Raw genomic sequence first — 22391 nt, forward strand, 5'->3', positions numbered from 1 at the left:
CTATACGACGCTTACTAACTTTACGTTTATGTAATTAATAATGTCTACAGATGTAAAGGTAAGGCGGTTAGGCGGGATTAGGTATAATATATATATGGTTAATATAGACACAGTATCAACATATGTAATGTTCCAAATATGTAGAATATTGCATGATTTGGGAAGATAACAACATACCGTTTCTTGTCCGTTTTATAAGCGCGGCAGCTAGCGCACATTGTAGAAGAGCTGCAGCGCCGGCGACGCAAGCAATAAATATTACAAGGACTAGCGGAGAGAACAGCGGAGCAGGCGGAGTAGCGGATCCGTATTCGAGCATGGCGTCGATCGCTCGGGAACGCACCGGGATCAATGACTCGCTGCGTCACTTGCCGTCGTCCCTTGTTTTTTTGCCACAAGTGAATCACCAATGTTGGAACATGTGCACATAAGGCACAAATATCGTTTAACCGGCTTTATTACTCTTTTAATTAAAACGCGTACTCAATCTATTTCGTTATGAAACTATACTGAAGGAGTTAGCTTGACAGGTTGGTATAAAATGAATTAGATATATGCAAAATTAATAAGCATACTTTCATTATTATTCAGGACTCGTATCCTACCTGCCAATATCAAGTGGATGTTACCCAGTGTGCGAAGTTGCGGTTCTTTTACAACCACGACAATAAATGAATGTATAACAAAGAAAGAGGTAGTATTTAAAAACAATAATGAAATTCCATAACAAAAAAAAACACCTAGTAAATATAGTTCATAAGGAGTAAGGCAATTTTAACTACGCCTTTCACAAATTTTATACCTAATCTTATTATGAAAACGCTCTGTAATAAACTATGTAAAAGAAATTCAATAAAATAAAAAAAACCGCCTTAACTTTACATCTGTAGACATTTTACTTTGTTCTTATACAATATGACGTCTTAAGGCAAATTACACAAGCAAGTATTTAGCATTAAAAAGCAGGAAATAAGACAACAATAATAAAATAGAAAATATATTTTTTCCTCCATGATATTAAATACGTAATACGTAAGCTGGGAACAAGAATGATCAGAGAACAAAGTTCTTAATTTGTACGTTCCCGTTTTGAGATCAATATATAATTTTACACAAAGTCTAGACACACCTACGTAAACAACTATCATAATTTATAGGACGTATTAAACTATTATTATAGAACGTAGTATTAATTAAGTGTTTTTGCATTTATTAATCGAGAATGAACGTAGTTAGGCTGATTTTTAGGTAACTTTTTTCATTATTATGTTTAAGTTTACGATGTGTGAACAAATATTTTATATTAATATTGATATAATGTGTACAGCTATATTATTATACCTACAGACGTAAATTTCTGTTAGCAATCAGTTATTTTTACATTCCCTATTTGCGTACTCACCAAGACATATAGAGTTCCATTACATTCATTAGTTATATTACTATTTCTTAAGCTTCAGCAATAGTTTAAACAGTAAAAAGTATTGTTTTAGGTTTCAAATTCAAGAAAAGAAACTTAATAAGCAAGAGCAAACTATTATTAAAGGTTATACTGAAACCTGCAATTTTTTTATACGTTTTGTACTTCATAAATGGAACCATCCCAAGGAATTTATTACCCACCATCATGAACAATGCGGGCTTTTTCTTGAAATTACTAATTAGGTTTGCACCTATTTAGATAATAAATAAATTATTTTCAATAAGTATACATTTAAATAGTATATTCTTTTTTATGGCAGTAAATGTAAATTTAAAATAAAAATCCGAATATATTTACTTTTATTGTCCTTAATTTTTCCAAACTAGTTTACTGAAATAAAGCGAACAGTTTACTGGACTGAACTTTTTATTAGATATTGACTTTATCCCGTCTTTAATGGATACGGCCGTTTGATGGATAAAATGATTGATGACACGCTGTAATGCTCCTAAGGGGACCGGCCGAGTGTAGGCGGTGACATGACAGCCAAAAATCTGCACTTTCCTTCCACTTTCTCTCAGAGGTGCGAAAGGTTTTCTGGGGGCACGCGGTGGTTATTCCGTCTTTCGGTAGCAAGTGAGGCAGTGTTTGCGTTCTAATATAAAACAGTAACAATCCCTTGTCAGTGCAACGTTCGCGTTACTGATATTCAAAGTACCTGCATCTTTCGCGCTTATAAAGAAGAGCCCGTGAAGTTTCCGTTAACTTTAAAGACGCCGTCAAAGTGAAATGTTACAGAGCGATGGCTTTTCAAATTAAAACAGTGCTAGTTATATTGTTTTTCGCGCTACACACCGGGACGCCTGCGCATTTTTCCGTAAGTATGCGAGAGTTTGGGCGGGCGGCGCTATTATATTTTATTATTTTACATTAATTTTTAATGCACTAATAGTTATCATCTTGTATCATGTGAAAATTCCTAAAATAATACATTTATTCAAAGAATTATACACTTCACAAAATAGCAACAACAGTAAATCCAAGATAATTAATAATGCGTTAACGCACTCCCAAAGGAATTTAAATTATTAGTTTATTTATGGATAAACACAGACCAGTAAGGTCTCGCGGTAAATTATCGCATTTAATTTTTCTGTAATAAATTATACAATGCAATGCATCAAGTTAGCTTTAAATTGTTTCCAAGGATATTAATTAATTTCAAATTTAACGTCGAAATAACAAAAATATTAAAAACACGAAATAATAAATAATAGTCATAATATTTATATTCAACATTAACACGGTTAAAATATTCAGTGCCATTCTTAAATCCTTAAAACCAAGATAACGGTTAAGTAAGAGTTTACATGTCAACACGTTTGTTCGAAAAACAATGTGTAACATAAGTAAATAATATAAAAACCGTTAAAATGATGAGTAACTTTTGTAATACATTCAATAAATGAATTCCGTAGTACCTGAAATACGTTAACATTGCCATAAACTCTACATAAGTAATCCTAAACAGTTTTTTACTTACTACGTTATAATGACGTTAATATATGTTATAATAATAATTCCATTTTCGTTTCATATTTGTGTTATAAATATAGTTAAAAAATCGGTTAAGACGTTAAGAGAATTTTTATGATTAATTCCAATAAAAAAAATGGGATTGTTTAAAAATTCATATTTACGCAAAGTATGTTGCTACTCTCTATACTTATACAATGTACTTCTACTCTCATCTTTCAATTTCGGGAATAGCAATCGGCTAAAAAAGTTACTTCTGTATCCAGACTATTTGCTATCTATCGATTCAACATATGTATAGTTAGTATAAGCAGGTTCTATTTCAACCAAAATCGGCGAATGTTTTCTCCTTACAAAGAAACAAACCCCCTGAAGCCTCGTCTGACCAGGTCAAGGCCCAAAGCATATTTATAGAATTGTTTAGGTATTAATGTAAGCAAAGGGCTATTAGTTGCGCATAATTTGTTGGCGACTGAAGACCACAAAGCAAACTTATATAAAATATAGGTACTGTATTTAAACGACGATTATCCATTTTTAGTATGAATGTACAGAACAGACAAACCTTTGTTAAAGTTTAAACGTGTTAAGCACATGTGTGTTACCATTCAACTACCATCACAATTAAATTACCTTGATATATTGACTTCTAAACTTTTGACATGGAATGCATTTATGTTTCAAAAGTGAAACCTACCTATATTTCTATTTGCTTATTATTTATATCTCTAACATTAAGGATAATTTCTTGAAAAACGACAATCGACAATCTATTTCTCTTCTCTTATGGCAAGTATGAAAATAATTATCGATCTTTGATTACATAAAATTATTGATAATACAATTAAAGTCAAAATTACTTTCACCTCGATTCGCGTAACCATTTAAACCTATAATTTTATTTTGGCAATTACATTACATAAGACGATGCGGCACTATGGCTTTATACTGAATCACGTAGTATCGTTACACAAGCGTTAACAGCACGTAGTTTTCAATCGAATTGCTATGATTCACTGTCCCGTTTTATTTCTACGACGCGATAGCAGATTCTCGTCATTGAGATCGATTCAATTAACTTTGATACAGAAATAGGAATTAGTTTACGAAACATCGCATTTGAGGTTTTTAAATTCACTTGCCTCTTGTAATAGAAAAACAAATAAACTTTCCCTTTTAGTTGGCTCTGAAGCGCTAATACATCATTGCCGTGTTCGTCTGGTGACAATTTCGTTTTCACTAACCTCTTTATTATTTTAATGATATGTGAACTAGTTAAATATACCGTCACAATACACCTACACCCCTTTTTTATTAAATGTTCGTTTTGTGCTTATTTATACACCGTACACTGGGGAGAACATACGTGTGCTTGCGTAAAAACTTCGCCTGAAAGAATTCTGACTAATAGATTATACACTAGACTAAATTCAACTTTGACTTTGGGACAATCAAATAACAATTATCAAGGGAAAATTAATAATTTTTAGATGTAATTCTTTTGCAACGAATATGAAGGCTTATTATTATTTTTAATTAAATCCCTTAGGACGTAGGTATTAATAGTTTTGGCAAAAATTCAAATATAGAGTTCGAGTTGGTTTTATAATGTGACAATGACCAATTCTTACTATGAAATTGAGTACCTGGGTCACTTTCATTAGATGAACATTCACATGCACAAAGACGATTTCAAATATAATTATCTCTTATAAGTTGACCTTGTTCGATTTACAGAAACTTTAAGCTCGATCATGATACCTACATTGATTGTTGTGGAAAGTATTGTTGTATGAGTAATCTTTTAGCTGAGTGTTCTTCAGATGAGTGGTTAAATATAAGTGGGTTTACTTATTAAAAAGCAGTTAAGAAAGTGCGCCATTTAATACGTGACATAGTTTGATTTTATTCTAAAATACATGTTCATATTTTTACTTTCATGTAAATTTCACATTTAACATTTAAATTGTATTAAGAAAGCGTTTAAAATATAAACCATTGACAGCATCGTGTTGTTTCAATTCTTGTTCTTTGTCAAATTTGGTTTGATAAAAAAAAGTATACAAAAATAAGTCACGCGTAAATGATTAGTTTTAATTTTTCATATAATACAACTCAGCAGGTCAGCAGTTCGAACTCCGGTTAGACAAAAACGTTTCGTTTAGAAGCATTTCTTTTTTCCTTTATTGATTGGGCCGTACTCAATTTATTCTATGAGTTTTATAAAAATATTGGATTTCACATTTTAACTTTTACAGAACTTTTTGTTTAATTTTTACAGAAACCGTTATATGGATGGTGGTTGGAAAACTTATTATCCATCGGGACGGAGGCTGTGGACAAAGATGTTCAAGTTGTCTATTTGCCAAAGCTTGTGCCCAGAGAGGCGCTCTCGTCCGAATCAAAACAGGAAGATGTTCCTTTTTCCTACAGTTTCAATGCTTTTGGAAGGTTTGTATATAATTCTTAAACAGATAATGACATGACTTCGGTTAAAAAATCTAAAATATTTATATTAATACGAAGAAATTGTCACTTTAATTATTGTGCTTCCGATAACTTTTCACTACGGCATAAGTAATAAATTTCTTATATTGATATTTTTACGAACCTGCGCACGAATAGTCTTACAAATAGGCAAAGATGACTCCAGTTACAATGCAAACTTTAGTAGATTAGATTGTTAGAGAACAGGAATTATGGTGTGGTAACTTTTGAATAATTTTGCAGAGATTTCGATTTGCAATTGGTGCCAAACAGACGTTTGCTAGCACCGCAGTTCCGTGTGTGGTCAGAAAAAGGGGAAGAAAAACCTCTATCTGATGTAGACGCTAGCTGTCACTATCTTCACGCAGGAACCGACTCTGTTGCTGCCTTCTCCGCTTGCAAAGACCATGCGCTGGTAATTTTTTCAATTAACATCAACCATACTTTCTTTTCATACTATATTGTACCGAACACAATATAGCAAGAAAAGTATGCTATATTGTGTTGAATGCTTTGTGTTTAGATATATCAGATGCTGTAAATATGTCCACATAAAATTACACAAATGTTCTTCAAAACTAAAATATAAATATTTATTGATTAATTGGTTGTAGACAAGTCAATATGAGCCTTATAATAAGTTTGAATTACTCATATTTTTTTATTTCCAATAGTACTTCTTTTAGATGTTTCTGTCGCAACTAACTAGCTAAATAAGCCGTTCAATTAACAGCCTAGCCTTCTAACTAAACAGCGCCGTTTAACTAGCGGCCTTAAAGATATTCAGCCATAGTATCTTTTGTAACGACATTTAATAAACTGACTGGCTAATGCTTAGGCCAATTGTACGATAGAGTGACCAAGTAACAGTAATAAAAAAAGATGAAACGTCTGTCATAAAAAAATATTTCTTTAACAATTATATTGCTTGACAGTCACAGCTAAATTCAAATTATTATTTTCTCTTCAATTGTACTTGCTGTTTTTCATTAAACAGTAAACATTTTCAAAGTTATGGTTTGCCGCCGCCATATTGATAGTTTGAAGAGTTTCGTTTCGAGTTTGAGAGTGGCAGAAAGTGTAACCAAATTTAAATTAACAGTCAACAACTAAATTAAATTAACGTCATCGATCCGTGTCATTTGCCTAGCTGTTTGATCAACCGGCTGAATATCTTTCAGGCCGCTAGATAAACGGCGCTGTTTAGTTAAGTGCCTAGGCTGTTAATTGAATTGTTATTCATGCAGTAGCATCCCTCGACGTTATTTAAAAATCAATAAAGGCTAGCCGTTATCATTTTGATTTCCAGACAAAAAAGTGATTACGATCACTTTATGCAATCTGATCTATACTTGTACTGAATTCAAATGTTAGGTGTAATACAGGTAGCATTTTTGTATGGCTGTAGATTTAAGATGATATAACGTACTGTCTACTATCTACTATGATATAACGTATACTCTACTAGTTCCATAGATTATTCATCTAATTTTATAATTATCTATACAGAAAGGTATAGGTATAGGTTTTATTCCACAGTAAAATTTTAGGACATTAGCTAACGACCTATATAAAGAAGCACAAGGCAATGATCGACCTTTGCTATCTAGGGTCTATGGTGATATTTCCTTTCAGCACGGCCTTATCGTAACGGACAACTCCACTTATGAAGTACGTCCTTTGCCACGCGGGGGGCGGGCGGAAATGAGGCAAGGCCGCGCTGCTCACATCATCCGGCGAGCCGCGCCGCCACCGCTGACTCATAACGACGCCAGACCATTACGCCACGGCCCACGGAGACCACGTGTCTACCCGTCAAAGCCTGCCCCCTCATCCTACACTATTGAAATTGCCCTATTCCTCGACGAGTCTGCGTATAAGATCTTTCATCCGTACCTCAACAACAATGAAGGCGAACTTCGTGATATGCTGTTGGCTTATATTAACGGCGTAAGTATATTGGATTTTAAGCTAAGGTTTAAGGCACACTGGTGCTGTTAAGTATTTTTAAGAAAGCATCAGAGACCTTCAGATGCAATATTTTGTAACTCCATAATCAAAAAGATTGAGACTTTTTATTATAACCTAAAACCCGCTTAATTCATGAGTACGAGATAGAAGATAGCATTTCTCACTCCTTACAAGGACTATTATTATAATCATATTTGTGTTACTACTTTATCTAAGTAAGATTGACTTTGATGCTTATAATTTTATCAAAATAGACTTCCGTCGTCGCATCTCAAACATAGAGCGTATTAACGTTGTTATCAGACATAATTAAGCAAGATTTTTTTCCTGTTGGTGTGATTGTGACTGTTTCGTTTTTAAATATGAAATTCAAATTTTGATATACGTATGCACATAAATATTGTCCACAGTGTGACACAGGCCTTACCTTTGCAATTCACTTTGTTGAGTCTCATAAGTTATCTTCATGGCACAATGAAGAGTATAATGAATTCGATGTCTGGATTACAAACAGCATTCATTATAAATATTTGTCAGCCTCGGAGATTCATGTTTCGCAGGCGTATTTAAACTACACACAACGCGACGGCTCCTGTGTTCGTATGTGAGGAATTCTATTTGCTATGCATTATTATAAATATATTTGTGAAAATTATTGCTAAAGGCGTTGCGTTATTATATTACTTTAAACCTCTTATACGATTTATTATATAAATGTTACAGGTGCAAGCTCTCTACCATCATCCGTCGCTGGGAACCCGAATTCAGCTTTCGTTGGTGCGACTGACGCTACTTCGCTCTCAGCCAAGTGGACTACCACCCCATGCAGAGAGAGGCCGGCTTCTTGACTCCTTCTGCGCTTACCAGCGGTCACTTAACGTAGAAGACGACGACGACCCTCAACATTGGGATATGGCTCTGCTATTGTCAGGGTAATTGTTACATTTTTAACATTCAATAAAAAATAACTTAAGATTCCAAGAAAACATTCTCTGATTTCGGTATCAAAAATATTTATGGTCCTAGTAGGTATAATATTAGCATTATTTTAAGATTACCTTTTAAAATTTATTTTAACTGCTACTTTAACACTGTGTGTTGTATTTATGGTTAGATAGAAGCGTGTTCACAAGTTGAGTTGCTATAATGAGTATTGTATTGCCGTTTTGCTTCGATTTTGTGCTCGTGTTCGAGTTTGTGTTCCAGAGGCAGGTGATAAATGTCTGTCACTTGCAAACCGAAATACTCATGTTATTCTTAGGTTTTCCAGTTATCTAAATGTGGTCTTAGGCCTTAAGGTCCTCATTCTTCCTTTAGGCCCATAGGTACGAAGAAAGCACAAATGTAATACGGACTAAGGTAAGCTGGCCCACCAAAATAGCTTTCATAGAAATTGTAGTTTTAAAATGCTAGAAGTAGAATGTTCTGCTAAAAGAACTGAATTTATTTCAGATTAGACTTCTACTCCGAGGAAGGCGGTAGACGCAATGGAGTAACCATGGGCCTGGCACCTGTGGGTGGCGTATGTCTGCCCGCCCATGCTTGTGTAGTATCAGAATTCGGCACCACAGACACTCTGGGCAGACCCTATCCATCCGCCGGCTTCACATCCGTCTACATTCTAGCACATGAAATAGGACACAAGTCTGTTTAAATTGTTATAACGCACACAACTAATACTTATAATAAGTACATTTTCAGTTACCATAAATGTAACATCGATTATTGAATTGAGTTAATATAAAAGCTTTCACCCACAGTTTCACAGGGTCAGGTAATACAAAGAGTAGGTTTTTTCAATGGTATAGACCTCATAAAAATAATTTAATTTGGTTATTCTAAGTTTTTAAACGACACCTACAATGATTTTATATTTAAAAGACACATGGTTTAATATAAACAAAAAAACCTTTAGTTTAAAATTATTAAGCGTAAATCATTAACGAAAACTGGTTATGCTTTTATAATATAAACAATTAACCAGTGTAATATCGCAGATATTATGATAAATATTTTCCATTATATACAATACATTAATACATTCCAGTCTGGGCATGCATCACGATGGATCAGGAAACTCGTGCGCAAGAGACGGTTTCATAATGTCTCCATCTCGAGGAACTAACGGAGAGGCAACGTGGTCACACTGCAGCGCACGCGTAGCGGCTGATTTACAGTGAGTGACTACGGAAATAGATTATTGTAAAAGATCTGGCCTATTATGGTTGTCTTCGTTGGTTGATGTTCAGTTATATGTTGATGAAAATAGTCGAACACATATATCGTCATGTAGATCTGGAAAATAGATTTTAAATTTTCAGTATTCTCCAATCAAACTAGTTATATGAGATAAATCCAATACGGAACTGTTATTTCACAGATGGGCGACATGTCTTTTTGATGGTGATGATGATTTGGACACTCCGAAGGAACTTCAGCATAGCAGATTTGGAGGTTATCCCGGTATGAGTTGGGGTGCCAAGAAACAATGTGAGGTACAATTATTAGTCATATCTTCTATGAAACTACTATAATTAACATCATTACATAGGCGTTGTGGTTAAAAGTATCATGTAGTCCGTGCTCCTGTTACGTTCAAGTTCTGATTACTTATTATTAATACCAAGGTTAAACTTAGCTCGACCTGCGAAATAAGTATAAATATGATATCACCCGCATCACCTGGATCGGTGGTTTGTACGATAGTAATACCTATTATATACCATAAATTTGGTGTTTGTTCCAAGTCTGAAACTAGCTTTTTATAACAAAGATATACACGAACATCAACTCCATTAGTATAAGAAGTTTCTTTATCTCACGTATTATAGTTTAGTTATATATATTATAGGTACTACTGAGAGACAAGGACGCATCTCCAGCAGATAGTGGCAGCGGTATCTGCGCTCAACTCACCTGCAGGACTCCGCATCGTGCTGGGTTTTATTACTCTGGCCCTGCTCTGCCAGGAACCTCTTGTGGTCATGAAAAGGTTTATCCAAGAATATTTTTTTACTGTTTTGATATTTGTAAAAACCATTGTGGACAATAGCAAATTTATCATCATTAATTTACTGAATAACTTTGGGGTAGTTTACATGTTCATTATTTTTGCCTTTCTGAAGTAGTGTAGACAACACGACATGAAATCGCAAATATGTAACTTGTAATTTAAAATCATGACAATCTCACTTCAACAGTTTTGTTAAAGCGAAAAAATGAGGGCGAAGATGCAAAACAAAGATGTGGGCCCCCGAACTTTGTACCGATTTCCATTATTAAAAAAATAATTCGAACGCAACAATTTTTTCAGAACATTTAAAATATGTCAGATAGATGCAAAATTTCGGTGCATATTTATTAATTTTACCAATCAAACATAACCAATTATTAAAACAATTAAGAGCTTTTTTTACAATAACATTAAAAGATAAAATGTCATTAACGAATATATATTACCATTCCTCAGTGGTGTGACGGTGGTACTTGTATGCCAGTGGATCCAACATTCAAACCAACCGAGACGCCATCTAATGGCAATAGCTGGAGTGTATGGACTTCTGGTGAGTGTAAGTCAGGGTGCACTTACAAAGGCCGTGGATCAAAGGAGCGAAGGAGATCTTGTCCTGCTGCAGCTAGCTGTGAAGGTGCCTCGTATGACGTCGCACTATGTGATGACAATAAGGTATAATCTATTAAAAATAGTGTAATAAATATCTACCCCTTATTCCGTATTTTACAAGGGTATATGTAAGCAGGCGGAAAATTTTTATAAGAAATTAATTTGCTATTTGGTTCCGTATATTTTGGTTAACCGAAATATAAGAAAATTTTATTCCCGAGAAAATGATAAATGTTGTTGGAAACGATATACTGTGTCGAAGCAAAGGTGTTACTATCGGCTGTATATTGCTAAATCTAGCAATATGTGCAAATCAAATGCTACTAATTAAAAAGGTTTTGAACTGACTTACTTGACGTTAAAGTACGTTAGATAGTTAAACATATTAACGCCATTGCTCCGACAGATCAATATTATAATACCTGTCAAATGCGCCTGTTTACAGGTTTGCGGTAAGAAAACTAGAGTCAGTGCAAATGAGCTAGCTGCCAGAAAGTGTACAGAATATGCTTCAATGGTGCCAACGTTGGATCCACGCGGCGGTGGCCTTCAGGCCCCACATGATCCCAGTGAGTTTGTGTTTCCTTATTATACTAAGGTTATGATTCAGAAACAAATTAAACTATAACTTACACATATCTTCGAGGTATTCACACATATATAGTTATGCTCGTAATTTAATTGCGTCTGAGGATACCATGAGTTTGATAAGTGTAAAATCCCACGAAAAATTAGTATGAAAACCTTTTTGTGTAAATAATCTAATGAATAGCCATTTAATAAGATTCAGAGCCTTTAGATAAGTATGCTTTACGATATGAGTGACCAGCTATCGTAATTTCAAATTGTATTGGTCACGTAATGATTTCCATAGAAATTTGGCGGTAGTGGCTCATGGTTTTCGTAAAATAAGTTCTTTTGTAAAAGCCCAGGGATCACAAGTTTTATAGATCAAGAGCTTGTGCCATATATGACCTTAGAGCCGAGACAAAGGCCAAGTACTTAAAATGTATCGCAATATACACTGTACGTAAGATTAATAGACTTACTTATCTAACATTTGATGAGCATTCACAATGTCTCAGAGTCGTGCAGATAGTAACATACTACATAAACAACAAACGAAAACCAATTGTCTGAATACAATATTAGAAAGGGTGCTTCATGACATTTTTAGATTATTTTTTGTCTTTCCTTATCTGGAAAGGAAACATCTCAAATGAAAAAGAAACTATGAGTAAGCATTACAGATTTCGCTGATAAGGATTAAACTAAAGATGACTCAATTTCTCTAGGATATAGACACAGGGTTGCTAAGGGATAAAAAAAACACAGAAAGTGTTTGGAATGTTGAAAAGTAAAAGATTCAATTGGGCATATGATAAACTATAATTTAATAACATTAATTATAACAATTCATATTACGATATAACCTCCTCCACGTGGTGTTATGAAACTCTACCTGATACAGGAATTGATCATTTTATACTCAATTAATTGTTTTGCCTTAAGCGTTACAAGAGAGCGCAGGATTCAATACCTACGCTTGTTTGTTTTAGCTCGTATGTGGATGGGATGTGCGATATTCTGTAGACGATCTGTTGGAGGGGGCTTTTACGCCCCACGTGTGGAACTGAATGACGCCGGCCTGGACCCTTACTTTCCTGATGGTACTTGGTGTCATTACGATGGTTCCACTAACTATTACTGTCTCCAACATCATTGCTTACCGGAGGTTTGTATGATATTTCACATAATTGACATTTCATTGCGTCAGAACATAATTTATAAAAAAATATTTAGTTCCTATAGAAATATAAATAAAGAAATATCAATGCAAAGATTCATTTAAGAGTAAAATCTCATATTAACCCTCAGTGTTAATATTTCAGTGCGTCCAAAATATTCACTGATAACACTTAGTACCTAAATAAACTCCGTTTCATAGAAAATAATGATTATAGGACTTATTTATTACCATAGTACTAGTAATAAATAGTAACAAGATATACGAATATAAGAAGTTAAAACAATAATGTCACGAGGCTGACTTGATAACACTCACTGCATAGCTTAAGAGAATTAGTTTTTTAAATCTGTTTAGTTCACAACCTTGCAATATATAGAAAAGGAAATGTTTTATACAATGCAGAGGAGTTGTCATTTTTTTTAATAAAAATTCACGTCACACTAGTTACGTGGTTTAAATTTTTAAATTTTACCTTGATGACGTAACTGTTACATAATAAACGTATTTAGGAAAAGCATACATTATTTTAAAATAATAATATATGTTATAATTTCTAAATAACTTGCATTAACATAATATTTGCGGTGACAAATTGTTTTTATACAGTGGAGGCTTCACGGAACATAAAGTTTTAGTGAAGGCGCCTTAGCATAATGTCATATTGTGTTTAGTTATAAACGGCAAATAATCGTTATGTGACCATCCTAAGCTCATTATTTGTCAACACGGGTGACGGGCGTCATCTCACGTGCTATAGTCAAATAGGACTGTAAAACCATACTGACTGATAAGAGACGACTCATACAATGTACATTGTACATATTGAATATAATATATAACTGAATTTTGATTTATATATTTTAAAACAATACCTAAGATTGGAATTCTAAAGATTATAGTTAGAAGTAGATATAGTTGAAGCATGAAACATATGATGTATATTAAATATTTTGTTAAAACTTTTATACTAAATATAGGACTAATATGGTGCGTAGTTTCGAAGATATTCGCCATCTTTAAGGCTTTATTGTTTCGGACAGCAAAGTCTAATCGCGCTTCATACAGATCTGATTTGTTACTTTACATTAACCATGTTAATATATTATGTGTTCCGTAGATAATTATTACATTATTTTCTCTTTTAAATAAAACAATTATTCATGCACACTTTCAGCACGTGGCTGGCTATCAATGAACAAAAGTGGTACTAAAGACGAACGGAATTTTTATGAATTTACATCGAAAGGACTGCGTTTACACTTTAATATCCTTAACGTGTACATAAATATTAGAATAATAATTTATTATTTGTGAGTTGGTGACAGGAAACTAAATTACTTAATTACTACGTTGTTAATAAATACCCAAGTGATGAAGCTGTAGACGTCACGGAACTCAAGGGTTATTTATACAACAAACAGCATGCTTTATGATGTCTCTATGCGTCACTTTAAGATACGTACCAATAAACCGTAAATTGTTAAGTAATTTGTCAAGATTATTCGGGCCGTTTGATGTTTGAACAAGGTTGATAAATTATGCTCGTCATCTTAGCGCAGTCGGCTAATTATGTGCTTAATAAACAATAACCATGTCCATGTTAGGAGATAAGTAAGTACAAATATTTTTAAAGACTGAGGACTGACGTGCATTGTTGGCGTGGCCAAAAAAACACGTCTAATTTAGAATGTTGTGTAAATTATGAATGTCAAGAGATGAATTTATCTTTATTAGATCTACTTAAACCATTTTAGAAATGATTTTGTGCTGAAAATATCTCTATATATTTTTCCATTTTAGTTCAGTGTCATTTTTAACCTTCAAAAAACTTCAATTTTAAACCTACGTTTATAATTGTTTTTTGATGTTTCTTCGAAATAACATTTACTCCATAATTGTACCTCCTATTAAATTCTAATCAGTCAACTATTTTATTATCAACGTAAGAAAAATGTGATTTCGAGGACTATCATTACGAGCATTATTTGCAGTCCAAAGCAGTCTGAGATCGGTTATAAAATGTTTAGATGAAACGATTTAGTGGATGGATTCTATTTTGGATCTGAATAAATCATACATCAAGGCATGTAGGATGTCATTCGTTGTTTCCATTTCGGTTAGAAACGTCGCGTATTAATTATTGTGATCGAATAAGTGCAACGCGCTGACGCAGCGCCGCGATCGCGTTACGATGAATCGTTGACCTAATATTTGTTATTGTGTAATAAATAAAGGCGAGGTTTTGTCTTTATAATTTTAATTATTATATTAAATTTATGATGTCATCTCCAAGTGTTTTTGAAATTATAACCCAAAACGAGCAATTTCTAGTGGCTGAACTGAAAAAGGAAAGAGCCCGATGCTCGGACCTGGAAACTATTGTCTATCAACTGAAGGAACGAATAGCTCAGCTCGAGAAAAAAATAGAGCAGCCCTTAACACAAAGGGACGAGGCAGCCGCTGAATCAATTCAGTATGAGACGGATGAAGAAGAACTGGCTAAAGAAACGGAATGGGTGCGACAAAAAACCAGAAAGAAAAGGAAACTAAACACCTCCCCTTCCCCCATGAAAGAAGTTACTTGTAATAAAGTAACCAAAGAAAAGCCTAAAAAAGAACCCCTTCCACCCCCGATTATTGTCGAAAATGTAATTGAATACCAATCATTCTACGATTCCTTACTTAAAAAAGAATTGAATAAAGACTCGTTCACAGTAAAAATGCTTAGAAATGGATCGGTGAAGATTAACACTAATAGTGAAGCTACCTACAGAGTGATCACAAAACATCTTAAAGAAGAAGATGCCTCGTGGTTCTCTTACGAAAACAAGCAGAGCAGGCCAATAAGAGTAATGGCAAAAAATCTCCATGCTTCTTGCAAGCCTGAAAGGATAGTTGAAGACCTTACTCGCCAAGGATTTAAAATTTTAGACGCAGCCGTCAAATATAGCTGGAAAACCAAAGAACCGCTTAACATGTTTATTCTGTCTTTCCACCATCAGGAAAACATAAAAAATATCTACGAAATAAAATCCATACTTGGCTGCAAAATTGATGTACAGCCACTGAAATCACCGAAATTGATTCCCCAATGCAAGAGGTGTCAGGCTTATGGGCATACACAGAAATACTGCTCCAAGGAGCCGAGGTGTGTGAAATGCACTGCAAAGCATCTCACAGTCGATTGTAACAAGCCACAAGACGTGAAACCGAAGAGTGTTCACTGTGGTGAGTCACATCCAGCTAATTACAGAGGCTGTGTAGTAGCAAAAGAATTACAGAAAATGAGAAATGTCTTAAAATCAAAATCAATGATAGAAACGGACAAATCGGTAAAACCAGCAAAATTAGTTTCCAAAACTGTTTCCTTTGCCCAGGTAACTAAAGGTCCTAAGACTCCATCCCCAACACAACAAAATGAGATAGCTAGCACAGGCATGGATGAAAAGATTAACACCATACTTTCATTATTGACATCCTTTGATGAAAGACTTAAAAAACTAGAAAGCGGCACCAAAATAGCTGCTCCCAAACGTCTTAAGCAATAATGGCTTTAAAAATAATGGCATGGAATGCTAATGGGCTTTTAAAACACCAAAGAGAACTTCAGATAATTCTTAAACATGAAAACATTGACATCTGCTTGGTATCGGAAACACATTTTACCAGGGAGTCATACATTCAATTTAAAGGATATAATGCCTACCATGCCCTTCACCCAAGTAATAAATCCAGTGGGGGAAGTACAGTTATAATAAAGGATAGCTTAAAACACCATGAGGTCTTTAAATATGAAAAAGAGCATATACAGGCTGTGGCTGTGAGCCTATCAATGAAGCGGTATCCATTAACAATATCATCTATTTACTGCCCACCAAGACATGCACTTAAGTACGACCAGTACAAAACCCTGCTAGAAAGTCTTGGAAATAGATTTGTGTTGGGAGGCGACTTCAATGCAAAACATACCTACTGGGGATCAAGATTAATATCGACCAAAGGAAAAGAACTGTACAATGCTATGAAAAATTTGAGATGTGATGCAATTTCCACAGGAAGGCCCACATACTGGCCAACAGACAAGAATAAAATACCAGATCTTATAGATTTCTTCATATTTAGAGAAGTATCACCAAATGTTCTCCAAATAGAGGAAGCCTATGATATGAACTCAGATCACTCACCAATCTTACTCACAATTGGCGAAGACCCTATAAAGCGAAAACTGAATCCATCTCTCGTGAACACGCATACGGACTGGGACAGCTTCAAAATTTATCTTGTCAATATGGTAGACCTTAGAGTACCTTTAAAGACTGAGGAACAATTAGATTTAGAAGTCAATAGATTTACAAAGAACATCCAACAAGCTGCTTGGAGTAATACTCCAAAATTTAAGAAAAAGGTACAAAACAACTACTTCCCAGAAGAGATTAAAAATTTGATAAAGACAAAACGAACTCAAAGAAAAAGATGGCATTCCACAAGATGTCCAGAAGACAAAAAACATCTGAATAACCTCACTAAACAACTGAGGAGAGAGATTAAAATACATAAAGATACTTCAATAAAGAGATACCTAAACCAATTAACTTCTGATGGTTCCACCGATTACTCCATCTGGAAAGCGATAAGAAATATCAAAAAACCTACAACACATATTCCTCCCTTACGAGAGTCTAATGGGAATTGGGCTGCAAGTAACATACAAAAAGTTAAGAGGTTCGCTGATCATCTAGAAAATATATTTCAAATCGATGAAGAAGATTTACTTAACTTCGAAGAAATAACGTCAGAAGAGCTGAACATCCGTCTAGTCACACCAAAAGAGGTCTTAAGTGAAATTAAATGTCTAACTAAAAAGAAGGCACCAGGTTTTGATCTAATTACGGGTGAAGTCCTTCAGCATCTCCCCCGTAAAGCCGTAGTTAAATTGACAACCTTAATTAATGCCTCATTTCGACTTCAATATGTTCCCAATATGTGGAAAGTTGCGGAAGTTATAATGATTCCCAAGCCAGGAAAACCTCCACACGAAGTCACGTCTTACAGGCCAATCTCACTGTTACCTGTTATAGCAAAGCTATTTGAGAAAATCTTTCTCAAACGTCTTAACCCTATTATTGTCAAAAAGCAGCTCATACCAGATTACCAATTCGGTTTTAGAGAAAAACATTCTACCATAGAGCAAGTTCATAGAATCACAAATAATATTGAAAAAGCACTAGAAGAACAAAAAGTCTGCTCCACTGTCTTTCTGGATGTAGCTCAAGCATTTGATAAAGTGTGGCATCGAGGACTTGTTCATAAATTAAGGAAATTACTGCCTCGTCAATTTTCAAATATCCTTGAGTCATATTTAACACAAAGAATGTTTAGAGTACGACAAGATGATGATTATTCAGAACTAAAAGAAATAAAAGCTGGGGTGCCGCAAGGGAGTGTATTAGGTCCGGTCCTGTACCTCTTATACACATGCGATATTCCTGATCTAAAAGATAACGTTATCGCGACCTTTGCCGATGATACTGCTATCATGTCTACGGCGACTACTGAAAAGGAAGCGGTAGTAAAATTACAAAAAGCCATAAATATTGTTGGCTTGTGGACCAAAAAATGGCGGATAAAACTAAATCAGTCTAAATCAGTTCACATAAACTTTTCCAACAAAACATCAAATTACCTGCCAGTATATATTGATAACGTCAAAGTGCCGTTCCAAAATTCAGCTAAGTACCTAGGTATGACGCTAGACACCAAACTCCGATGGAAGGTCCATGTTAAAAAGAAACGCGAAGAGTTGGATCTCCGTTACTCTAAATTGTACTGGTTGCTCGGAAGGCATTCCACGTTATCAGTACAAAATAAATTATTGATCTACAAACAAGTCCTGACACCTGTATGGACTTATGGTTGCCAGCTGTGGGGCTGTACCAGTAATAGTAATATCCAAGTAATCCAACGATTCCAAAACAAAGTGCTCAGGGGAATAGTCAATGCTCCCTGGTACATTCGCAATTACGACCTCCATCGGGACCTTAATGTAGAGGACGTCACCACATTAATAAAAAAGGCTGCTGGAGCACACGAACATAGGCTCCACCATCACGTGAATGTCGAGGCTATTCAACTCCTTGATACCACTGACCTAGTGAGAAGATTGAAAAGGATAAAACCATTCGAACTAGTGAATTAGTGTTAGTGTACTTTAATATTAAGTGCTAAACAGTGAATGAAAAAATGAAAACACAAGAACAGAGTGTCTTCCCTTTAATAGAGACTATAAGTAGCGTTATTGGACACTTACTTATTACAATCCTTTTTAGTAAATTAGGTTAGACTTAAATTACTTATTAGTCTTAAATTAGGCTAGATCGTAATGTTCCATGATGTCGTAGTAAAGACACATGTATATTAAAAAAAAAAAGGCATGTAGGATGTGGAAATAATTACCTGCATGGGTCATACGTGTCGGAAGTGTTTTACGGAAGCGTTATTAAGTACTTTGCAGATTACAATCATGGTATTTTTCAATTACTATCGGTCCTCAGGTTTGCTCGGATATTTCCCTCTATTTGTAGGGTATCGCATTGTATATGTTTACAATTCTTCATAAATAAATGAATAGACATATGAGTGATCCACTCTTAGGTCCGTTCTCGAATTAATCTATATTGCAAGAAGCTTTCAGATACCTTAGTACTAAAACAACTTACACCGTAATGTATAAATTAATGTAATAATATTTTTCAGAACTTTAAAATGACAGCACAGTATCACATTTGGGAGCTACCAAGCGAAGATGTTGGTGGTCCATTTAACGCTAGAGCTAGGGCTGTCAATGACGATGAAGACTATCTTGCAGCATTACGTTCTTACCTGTCGGTGGATGATAAGGGTACGCCGTATGCTCGCGCTGCAATACCGCCGCAAATGCCTGAAGACCCAGAAGATAACTGGGAAGTGATAGATTACGTAGATATACCGAAAAATGATACAACCTTACCTTAAAACGTGCAACACATACTTCTTAATGTATGTTGTCTCCTCTTAAAAGTTGGAAAAAAATTGATAGTGTAACTTCAAGCATGCGTCCTTGAAGTTTGTTTTTACATTAGCTTATACGCCTTAAAGGCATTACAGTATTAAAATAAGCTTAAAGGAGCTTATCTAAAACAATCTACAAAACCTAAGCATTTATTAGGATTAAGTTCGTAGACAAGTAATTTACGACATACGTCGGTATAATTTTATAATTTTTTGGTTTATGTTGCACAAACTCTGTATAACTTAATTTTGCATAATATTTGAAATTTTAATGTTATTTTTTACTACTATAGATGTATTTATTATTTTATTACAATGGATGCTAGTCAAATAAACGATAATTAAATGAAATAATTAAGTTTAAGTTTAAAGATATTTTTTGTGTTTATCGGTTTCTAAATACACTTATCAAATAATTAATGGTACAAATAAATGTAATGAATAGATTATGTTGTTTTTCTGCCACTTCAACCATTAATTAAACAATCGAAAATTAATTTTCGGCAGTTGTATTTTTACCGCCTTTAGATTGTCAGTTATCGGATTATGGAATGCGTCTAGCTCAGAACGTTTTTTCCGCGGCGACTACACCTTAATTCCCTCTAGTAGGCCCAGAGACACAAGACATTTTTTATAGATTTTGTAACATTTGTAACACAAACAAACACTGTTTGGTAATATGTATATTTATTCCTAACATCCGTCCGTAGATCACGCGAACAGTGATTGACAGATGACGGCTATCAAAAGATCCGTGACAATCAATTTAACTTTAACATGCTAAACACTAAATTTGATGTGTTACTAACTGCGATTTTTCTCGCTACTCAAATAATTATTACAATTCAAGTCACAAGGCTTGCAAATTTATGCAATAGCTCTTAAATACTGTCCATCTTTGAATATTATCGACAATTTTTTTGAATTTGTAATACCACATTCTAATATGGTTTTAAATATGTATTTTTGTTTAAATATATATATAGTATTGTCTTTTGTTAACATTAAAAGCTATGTTGAAAGAAAACACTTTTTAACCGGATTGAAGCTATGTATTATTATAAACTTATAATTATTTTACATAATTTTAAATTTAAATTCGGTCACGTCGGAAAAATTTAAATACATAATATACTTTGCTTCAATCCGGTTAAAAATTGTTTTCTTTTAGACATATATAATTCGTTCAATTTTAGAACTCATTCTACATTATTGCAGACAAGATTTCGTCTCAAACAGTCTTGCCTTCTAGTATAGTCTTCTAAGAAATATAAAAATTGACTTATTCGTATATTGGTCACATAAATTATGTTAATGTTTTAATTCACTATACTGCCACAAAGATATAAGGCATATTGGCTCAATATTTCTGTATTACTTTCACTGAGTTCTTACAGATATCTACCATCTTATCTCCCGTTCAATCTTGAACAATTATTGCCTCGCTGGAAATTAAAGCTTTTATTTAATTTATATAATAATATAATTTACCTGCAGTGTATTAAACACGTACGTATGAAGTAAAAGAATGTACTCTAACGTTGTATTTTAATTTACAGTGAACTTTATTATTAACTTAGTCACACTATTGTTCCTAAACCGTAACAAAGTAGCCATCAGTCACCACTGTGTCCTCGTACATTGCCTTCAGAATAATAAAAAAAACACAATAATTAAAAGGCATCGTATACTTAAACTAATTTTAATAAGAATTTCAATACCTGCGGTGCTTTTAACTTATGAGGCTAATACTACTACTATACATATCGATATTTATGATCATATTTTTATAGAATATTTATTTTATTACAACTAAGTATTTTTAAATAATTTTAATTATATATAAAGTTCTCCTTGTTCATTTCCCATGGTTACAGCAGTAAGCTCGAAGTTTTAAAAAGTGAACTCAACTGCGCATATTAAGTTAAATTTACACACAATAGTTATTGTGTGTGCGAATATTGTATTCATTATATTTAAAACGTCGTAGTAACGTCAAAATTACATTTCAACAGCACTCGTTTGTTTAATGTTAGCCATTTTCAAAAGAAATAAATCACTCACATCCGCCAGGAGACGATAATTTTGTACCTATAGACAATTTACCGCCGTCACTTATGAGCGTGCATTTAAAATTCGCTTTTGTTTTGCCCACTGATATCAAACGAATTGTAAAAACACAAATTATTACTAGTGTTGAATATAATAATTCAAGTATTATGAAAGTATGTATGTAAGAAAGTATTATGTATTTTTCACATTAAACATTTAGTCATTATACGTTAATTTAATACAAATAAAGAGCGGACCGTATATCTCCCTCCTTTCTGGTTTCTTCTATCTATATTTGCCATAATTATTTTGTATGATGATTTGATATTCTAAAAGGGTTCCGAGAGTTTATTACGCCGTCTTCTTCACTCGGCCTACACCCCATCTTCTTTGCCGATGAGTATGGATGTACTGCGATACAAATTTAATGACGTGGAATAAGTGATACCTCTTCCATTATCTTATATTTCATAATAAACATATATTTTTTTTACAATTAATTT

The 22391-nt window shown here is 34.0% G+C and overlaps 1 protein-coding gene across 1 annotated transcript; it reads left to right on the forward strand.

Annotated features, from left to right (window-relative positions):
• Positions 1–40: 40 nt before the first annotated feature.
• Positions 41–20053, forward strand: LOC123716464 (A disintegrin and metalloproteinase with thrombospondin motifs adt-2-like). Its single transcript, XM_045672228.1, has 13 exons — positions 41–58; positions 5241–5410; positions 5690–5861; positions 7082–7396; positions 8141–8349; positions 8870–9061; positions 9465–9593; positions 9798–9912; positions 10269–10409; positions 10887–11102; positions 11485–11608; positions 12599–12774; positions 19543–20053. Exons 1-13 carry the CDS (start codon positions 41–43, stop codon positions 19798–19800), a joined length of 2235 nt encoding a protein of 744 aa, XP_045528184.1. The 3' UTR covers positions 19801–20053.
• The last annotated feature ends 2338 nt before the right edge of the window (positions 20054–22391 follow it).

This window comes from Pieris brassicae, chromosome 11 (genome assembly GCF_905147105.1).
Source record: "Pieris brassicae chromosome 11, ilPieBrab1.1, whole genome shotgun sequence".
Lineage (NCBI taxonomy): Eukaryota > Metazoa > Arthropoda > Insecta > Lepidoptera > Pieridae > Pieris > Pieris brassicae.

Excerpts from the sequence above, each read along its gene's own strand:
- LOC123716464 (XM_045672228.1), top strand. Across the intron at positions 8,350-8,869 it reads ATGGCTCTGCTATTGTCAGG|ATTAGACTTCTACTCCGAGG; the intron begins GTAATTGTTACA and ends AATTTATTTCAG. Across the intron at positions 11,609-12,598 it reads TCAGGCCCCACATGATCCCA|CTCGTATGTGGATGGGATGT; the intron begins GTGAGTTTGTGT and ends TGTTTGTTTTAG.